The 8,769-nt window shown below is 40.6% G+C and overlaps 1 protein-coding gene across 1 annotated transcript in view; it reads right to left on the reverse strand.

Annotated features, from left to right (window-relative positions):
* Nucleotides 1-8,769, reverse strand: part of ZFC3H1 (zinc finger C3H1-type containing) — an 80,837-nt gene that overhangs the window by 14,550 nt on the left and 57,518 nt on the right. Inside the window, exons 23-25 of the mRNA XM_018558061.1 lie at nt 7,405-7,591; nt 6,014-6,205; nt 2,737-2,974 (exon numbers count right to left, since the gene is read on the reverse strand). Of these exons, the coding sequence (XP_018413563.1) occupies nt 2,737-2,974; nt 6,014-6,205; nt 7,405-7,591 (617 nt within the window). The remainder of the gene's footprint in view (nt 1-2,736; nt 2,975-6,013; nt 6,206-7,404; nt 7,592-8,769) is intronic.

Consider the following 8,769-nt stretch of genomic DNA (forward strand, 5'->3'; position numbering starts at 1 on the left):
AGACCAAGTCAAACCCCCCCCCCCCAAAAAAAAACAACCAAGTACATAATCAAGTTCAGAATAAAAGGAGAGATTTTATTACCCTTTACAAAGAACCCAGTCAATTAAAACCTAAAGCCTCAGGTGAAATGGAGTGGAAAAGGGTTCTCAACACAGCACATAGCGTGCTAAGAAATCACAAGACGCAACTCTTCAGAGACAGGAGAAACTGGCACAGCTCGGGCCCAGATAACTTGGCAAGGAATCCCCAGATACACTTGTGTGATCTGAATAGCGGAGACCTAACTGGAACACAGACGGGTTGACACTGCCAAATGCAGACATGTCAGGGAGAGAACATCGGTATCCTAGCTGAACTGGAAAAACCTGTGCTCATTGGCTAGCTGGAGAGACTTCCAGGATTTCCAATATCTGGCCTGGATCTATCAGTAGCTGTTGGTAGTAGAAAATCTTCCAATTCAAGCAAAAAATATAACAGAAAGCAAGAGTCATACATTTCCCCAAAGACAAAACTAAGCAGGTTTGAGGAGGGAGGAGTTACAATGTTTAGGCAGCTGACCTTCTGTTTTCTATTAGCTAGCGTCCATTTCTTCTATAAGTGTTGGTATAACCCCAGGTTTATTACCATCGGGCTGTCCCCCTCAATGGACGACAGAGAAATTTAATTTTCACGCTTATCTTCTATGATGATGGACAGAAGAACCTGGATTTTCCTATGAGTTTAACATGAGTCCCCAAGCCTTTTTCTCCCTAAATCCCCTAGAGTAACAGGATGTTTTTTTCTGCAAAGTCTCAGTTTTGCATATTATATCTTTTAGGTTTTATAGTATAGCCCAACGTGTTATACATTACTTTTTTGGGCCAGATGGGTCTTAGTTACATGCAAATTTAGACACATTTTTATTTTCTTGGTTTTGAGTGGGAATAGTAAAAAATTAGGCAAAAGGATTTTTGACCTGTAAAATTATTTGCTTGGAGTACAGTACAGGATACAAGATCTGTCACACCATGGGTTATATGCAGCTACCTTCAGGTGACTGGACACTGGCAACAAAGTTTTAAGGAGAAGCCCCATATAACACCACCCACAACCAGCAAGCCTTTACAAAGGACAAGGAGTGAATTATATGAACAGAGAATAATGGCCTGTATTCATTACTGTACCCCAACACGATTTTGCCGGCAAAAAAAAAAATCCTATTTTGTTAATCGTATAGTCCGGGGCACTGGATCTCAGTCACAGATCATGGGATGTCCAAAAGTAGTATAGTTAGGGTTGGACAATGACCCTGAGGTGATTGGAGCAACAGCACCAAATCATGGAGGGTCTGGATCAGGTCTCCACTTATCAGTGGCAGCTTTGCAGCAGCAAATCACTTCCAACAGTGATCTATTGCTGGCTACACTCAATCAGCAATAGATCACTATAGCAGGGATCTATCTCTGCAGGGAGTAACACATGTCCCAAGTAATTCAAGAGTGCCATGACATCACTCCACTCCTAATGTAAAAAGAAAGCAGAAGCACTGAGTTTACTTGTGTCTTGAGTTTATTTGCTTCTAAAGTGCACTTCTATGCTGCAAGCCATAGAAGCTCAGGAGCTGAAAGTTTTCAGCTCCTGAGCTTGGTGCTGGACCTTGGCTTTTAGAGACAGCCTGTGGTTTGCAACGCTCGTGCTGACAGGGGGCACGTTTCAAAACTGACGAACAGCTGCAATTCTAGCACACATGGTAAAAACAGCTTTGTATTAAAGTAATATGTACCCTGCAAACATTTAAAACAGGTAATCTATACATCTTTGTTATATTGCAGAGATATTATTTCCAATTGAAAATCCAATTGATTTAATTATTTTTTAACAGTCTGGAATATTTCAGTTTACAAGTATAATAATTTTTTTTAAATGTAGCGCATGCATAATGTAGTGGACAACAAAGGCATTGCTCAGTTTCTGAAGGAATTTCTTGCCATCTGCACATTTTATTTCTTTTATTTCTTAGCAGCTTCTGCTTTAATGCAGCTACTGAAAATCCTTTCATAAATATATAAAACGATATAAAATCACAGGACTGTAATGCAATACTTGGGCTGTGTGGATATACTTCACGGGTATAATCCACACAGTATATAGGCCAATTTGAGCAACCAGGGGCCTTTTTTTTTTTAGAATATACATTGCGTAGAACATTTGCCACCCAAAGCACATCCATTTTCTCAATCCACCGTCTTTCCACTTTTGCTTTCAGATCTTATTTGTCTTCTACACCATAGGACACCTTTCTCAGATCACCTGTCTTCAGCAATAGATAGGACATGTCGTATCCTTATGTGTGTGTATGGGGCATGGACTACATCCCTATACGTCAGTTATGGACGTAGGCAGAGACCCTGTATTATGAAAGCTAGACTAAAGGCTTGCGTTATAACACTGACAAAAAAGTAGTTAACTATAAAGGGAGCTCTATAAAGGCAAGTGCTACTGTGACAAACATCTTCAATAATGCCGCTACTGATATTTAATACCTCTGCAAATGTTTATTAACACCTTTTTAGTTTATTTTATATTGCCTAAAAACATGACTAAAGCCATTATGTAAAACGAACAAATAAAATTTACAAGACAAGCTACTACTCTCAACCTTTAGCAATGCCCTTACTGTGCAGTACAAGAATTGTTACAGCTAAAAAGCAAGGAGAAAAAAAAAAAATGCATGCAAAATATCAACTCTGACACACCTTCAAATAGAGCAAGCAGCATGGTAGGAGCAGTCTTTACACTTTTGGAATTCAGCCCGTGCATTATAAATGGCTCCTTGTTAACTATCCTGGAAGGGTTTGCATTTGTTGGGTCATAGAAATTGGCAGGCAGAGTATTGTACTCCATGAGGTGAATGTAAGAAAGCCATGCTAAGCAGCGATCCTGGGGAGTAAGGTGATCTGCTACACTCTTCTCACTAGGAGACTTTAAAGCATTCTGTGAAGCATATTAAAAAAATATAATTAAATTGAATCCAGTTAGATATTGAAAAACAAGACACATAAGGAAAAAAAAAAAATAAATCATGGAAAATAAACCTTAACCACCACCAACAATGCTGAACTCCAGGTTGTTAAAGTCATTTAGCACAAGTACCTAATTTTGACTTATTAGCCTCTTGAGAGAGGGGCAGGATTACAAGCCAAATCAAATGTAATTTATGCAAATGTTCTGAGAAGGAATGTTGATAGGAGGACAGAGCAGATTAATCTGCCCAACTTAGCTCTCCCATTCTTCTTTTTAGAGTCTTTAGTCGAGCAGCACGGGCCCTTGGAAGGAAAATGGATGTAAAAAAGGGGGCGGGCGGGTGCGGGGTACAGCTGGCTGCCTCTAGATAGGCAGAGCCAGCTGTCAGTCACACAGCTGGGCGTATCCCGGCACAATTGTCGGGATCCGCTTCAGCTGCGGCGTCTCAGTATACCGCGAGCAGCAGTCGCGGTATACTGCGGCGTCTCAGTATACTGCGAGCTACAGCTCGCGGTATACTGAGCCCAGGATGACAAGACGACGCTAGTTTGTGTCCTCCCGTTACCCGGAGAACTATGGGGAAGACTTAACCCCATAGTTCTCCTTTAAATAATTAACTCTGCCCTAATGAGTTCTCCAAACTCGAGCAGGACTCAGACTGCATTGGCTTTCTGACTAGTCTAGGTCCTCATTCAAACCCTTAAGGCTCCATTCACACAAGTGTCCTGGATCACTTGTCGTAAATTCCTCAGGCCACAGCTGTTTGCAGGCCATTCACATGTAATGATACATGTTGTACCTGCAGACAACTGCACCTGGATACAGACTGGGTCAAGATGCGATCGTCCTAAGGCAATTACAGTTTGTGAGATTACATGCAAACAGCTATGGGGGTGTGGTGCGAACCTCCTGCTCGAAGCTGATCAAATAAGTTTCATGGAGAAATTTGAAATCTGAGCACCATTTGAAAGTGTGAATGGGGCCTAAACTGACTGAGGGCCAAGAAAAAAAAAAAAGTGCCGCAGCTACAGGATTTATGACTTTTTTTTTTCCACTCGTTAAGAGGGCACAGAAACCTTTCAATGAGAAATACATTTCTTTGAATGCAAAGCCAAAATAAGTCTGCTTTACTGAATATGACATCACCTCTAAAGGAGAAAATGTTTTGTCTGACGTTCAGAGAATGCTGCTCTGACTGCATACAATACCTGTGGCTTACCAAAGCCCCCTCTTCTCAACAAAAGGACAGTAAGGAACACTGTCAAAATCAGATAAAAAAATAGGATTTTTGACTAGTAAACTCTATTTCTTGTCGTACATTTCAGGACACAGGAGAAAAATCTATTTACATTGGGTTATAATGCTGCCCTCTGCAGATTGGACACTGGCTGTAAAGGACAGTGCAGCTCAATCCCTACTTGGAATTGGCAATAGTAGTGTATCTTAAACAAAAAGGAGGGACTTGTGCCTTGTAATGTAGACCAAGAAAAGGATTTTACGGAAAGCCAATAATCCTGTTTTTATAATCGTACATTACAAGACACAGGGGAAGTATTCAGGGACATTCAAAAACAGTCCAACATAAACTGGGCAACACAGCAAACAAAAAATGGCAACAGGCCCAAATAACCAACATGCTAACAAAGGGCTTGACTGAGCTCATAGAACTGCAAGAAGCACGGTATAACCATAAGTGCAAACCTGTGAAAAATAGAAAAGCGATGCCAAAAAGCCCATGAAGCACCATCCGATCCAAACTCCGAAACCTGCCTCACAGGTAGGTGAAAAAGAACCACCAAGGCTATAATTTGCAACTTCACTGCACTGAAGGCTAAATGCTAATCTAGACCAGGAGGAAAGACCAGATTTATACCACTAAGCCCTTCCTGTGATGGAAATTTCCAGCCTTGTACCAAGAGGCATAAACCTTCCAGGTGCAATGTTAAAAGGCAGTGACAGAGAAGTAGCATGGTAAACTAGTCCCTGGGACAAAAGGTCTGGACAATGTGGGAAGGCCGGCAAAAAGACCCCAAGGAGGCTGATAAGATCTGAGTACCATGCCCTCCTAAGTTACTTTGGTGCAAGGATAATCACCAGGATGCCATCAATCTCAATCCTGTGGATCAAGCGAGGAAGGAGTTTCAGAGGAGGGAAGGCGTAGACCAGGCTGAATTGATCCAATTGAATCACAAAAGCATCCGCTGTGACAGCAAGAGGTTCTCTGGACCTGGAGAAAGGCTTACTCAGTATGTTGTTGAACCAGGAAGCCAGGAAGTCCATGTCCTGCATTGCCCATCTGTAACAGAGGTCTTGGAACACCTCTGGGTAAAGAGACCGCTCTCTTGCATCCAGATGTTGATTAAAAGAAAGTCTGATTGCCAATTTTCCACACCTGGAATGTGCACGATGGAAAGGGCTAGAACATGTACAGTGCCTTGAGAAAGTAATAGTTGGACTGGTACAAACCCCCCTAAAAATCCAGTTTAATTCCAGGTTGTAACAAGAAAAACAGCAAATGGGGTGAATACTTTTTGTAAACCACTGTAGTTGTGCCCAAGCCAGAATGAGACCCGCTTCTCTTTGAGCTGCAAGATTTCTGGTTTCTCTTTGGTGGTTAACGTAAGCCACTGCCATGGCATTTGCCATGGATCACACAATCCAGAAACTACAAAAAATTAGCCACAGTGGCTCTGTAGTAACTAAATAATCTCCCTAAAAGAAAAAAAAAGGGTATTTTTATAAAAAGAGAAAGCAAGACAAAATTCATCCTCCAAGGATACTACCAAAAATCTGAGGCATGCTGGGAGTGGGAAGTGTTATCCTGGGCTGTACTTACAGCTCTTTTTGCAACTATAATCTCCTGAAGGTAGCAGCATAATCCAATGTACCTGAATACTTCTCATGTGTCCTGTAATGCATGATTAAGAAAAGTCACTTTAAACAGCACCTTGCTTTCCAAGACTACAAAGGATTACTTTTCAAAAAAACAAAAAACATTATGTGCAGTACCTGTAAAATGGCATGGGCATTTTGGAGTCTTCCTGTGAACAAGTTTAGATGCACACGGTACAGCAAAATTTCTAAACACTGCAGTGAAAGCAGTTCAGATCTCTGATCTTCCTGTATCCGCTGCATGAGATACTGTAATGCACGGCTGCACACCTGATCCTTGCCATCAAAGGAATTCTCTAAAGTCAGAAACTGGGTGAGAAAAATAACTATCAGTATATATACATAAACAAATGATACAGACAGGATTTCCAAGACGTTTTTTCTATGCGTACACACAAATCTTATACCAAAAAGAAAGTGTGAAAGGGTATAAAAGCCAACTTAAAAATAAATAAATAAGGCCTGTGTATAATGGGGTCTATTTTTTCTTGTTAAATGTGTGAACAGACTGAGCTTTTTTTTTTTCTGTTAGTAGCAAAGTGCTTAATGCTATATCATTCAGTTCCAGAAAAGATTGGCAAAGCAGCTGCTTAACATAGTGTGCGCCAAAACAAGCGTTACCATTTATTAGATCGAAAGCAAACTCCTTTGTCTTTAATTCAATAAAATTTTAGTAAGCTTGCTGGTTTGTTCCTATGCCATCAGACTTAAAGCCCATTTCCACCGTTGCAGAGGTATTTTTAAAAAATCTATGCCAGCAATGTACCCCAAGTGTACCTGAAACAGGCATATTATTATTATTATTATTATTACATAGTATTTATATAGCGCCAACAGTTTGCGCAGCGCTTTACAATATAAGGAAGACATTACAGTTACAATACAATTCAAGACAAGATGGTAAGGAGGGCCCTGCCCCTGAGGGCTTACAATCTAAAAGAGGAGGGGGAAATGATACATGCTATGATATATGCAGCTGCTGTGTATGAGGACAAACATACTTTGCTAGCTTTCCTCTTCATCTTATGTCAAAATGTCTGCCTGTGTTTTGCAAGCACTCTCACCTCTCCCATTCATTAGTATTCAGGATGGCACCCCCCTTCCCCCAGACAGTGTATTGTGTGCAAAGCCAGAGCTGCTGTTTGCTAATCATGTTACAATGAAGCCAAATAGCCATCCGACCTTGGTGTTTGTCCGATTTTGCTGTGGAGAAACCTTTGAATTTTTAGGCTAAAGCCTAATAAAAGGTTCATTAAAAAAAAACAGGAAAGCCTAAAATGTGAGCCATGAAAATGTGCACATGTGTACATCACTTCACTCCTTCATTACCACAATAAATGCAAATCACTTACAAAAAGGTGGAAATGGACTTGAACCACTTAAATAAAATCGTCCTTGGGTGCGCCACAGAGGCATCACTTGGGCAGAAATTTTAGCACTGGCCGTCAGGACTCAGTGTGGCTCCACAAAGTAAACACAAATCAACTAAACAGAATGAAAGCACGTACACTCCACCAAATCTGAAAGGAAGGGGCATATTCCACAGCCATCTCACACATTTCCTGAATTTCTTCTGCAATCCCCCTTTTAGAAAACAATTTAAGATAGTGGTCCCAGATTTCTTGATTGTCTCGGTTATGTTCTAATGCTCTCGATAACACATTCAGAGATGAATCCAAACGTTCAGAAGAAGTCCTGAAGAAAATAAAAAATAAAAAAAGTGTATTAAAAGTGTAGGTTCAATCTTAAATTTACAAAATGTTATAAACTCACTAGTTAACTTTTAGATATAGCAGGAATGTTCTAAGTCTTGGTGTGTTAGTGTGCGCTAATGTTTAGTGGTTTTCTTTTTTTTTATAGGAAATACTGCTTTTATGAGCTTTTGCACAATTCTAGAGAAATAAACAACAGCACCAACTTTGTATTCTACAGTTCCTGTTAATTAATGGTTTGGGGAGTGTTTTACAAACTTTTAAAGCTGCAAGTAAAAAATAAACAAACAAAAAAAGTGAAAAAAAAAAAATGCAAACAATGGTCTGGCCACCTGGGGTTAAAAGTGGAGAGCTAGGCCTGGCAGTGAAAGAGCAAGTCTGACCTGAATCTTTGAACCTGCTTTAAACCCTATCACCCAATCAGAAAGCTAACCTGCTATGGACTAACATACCCTGTTCCCCGAAAATAAGACCTACCCCGAAAATAAGACCTAGTACTATTTTTGGGAATTGCTAAAATATAAGACCTACCTCCAAAAATAAGACCTAGTTGTGACCATTCGCAGGGTCGGTGGTGGCATAAGGGGGAACTTGGAAGAGCCGCGGGACAGAATCGGTGGTGCCAATGAAGCCAGCGCTAGAGGAAGCGAGGCGGCAGCGGAGGGAGCAGAGCCGCATAAGCTGATGCCTCCTCTATGGCGCCGGCTCCTGTCACAGGCGGAGTGATACCAAATGCACTCCGCCTGTGAGGAATCGATAGTGAAAGTGCGCTTCGCTCATTCTGGCCAGCGATTGGTTAGCAAGTTGCTCTTGGAAAGGTACGGCACCCCTGATTGCCCTGATCACCATATTTTTGTACATGAATACATGTAGACTGCTGTACATGAATAAGTGTGGATTGTTGTACACTAGAAACAAAAAAAATAAGACCTAGTGTGATTTTTTGAGCCCAAAAAAATATAAGACAGTGTCTTATTTTCGGGGAAACGCGGTATTTCTAAGTTAACACTGCAAAAGTATAGGTTTCTACAAGTACTTGCATTAACCTTTAAAACATATTTCCACTTTTGCAGCCAAATAGGGATAACAACTATTTTATATGTGCTACATGTTCTCATTCACATAGCAATTTTTTAAAATAGTTTTTATAAATTATACTGT

The sequence above is a fragment of the Nanorana parkeri genome, unplaced genomic scaffold (assembly GCF_000935625.1).
Source record: "Nanorana parkeri isolate BGI_ZX_2015 unplaced genomic scaffold, ASM93562v1 scaffold318, whole genome shotgun sequence".
Taxonomy (NCBI): Eukaryota; Metazoa; Chordata; class Amphibia; order Anura; family Dicroglossidae; genus Nanorana; species Nanorana parkeri.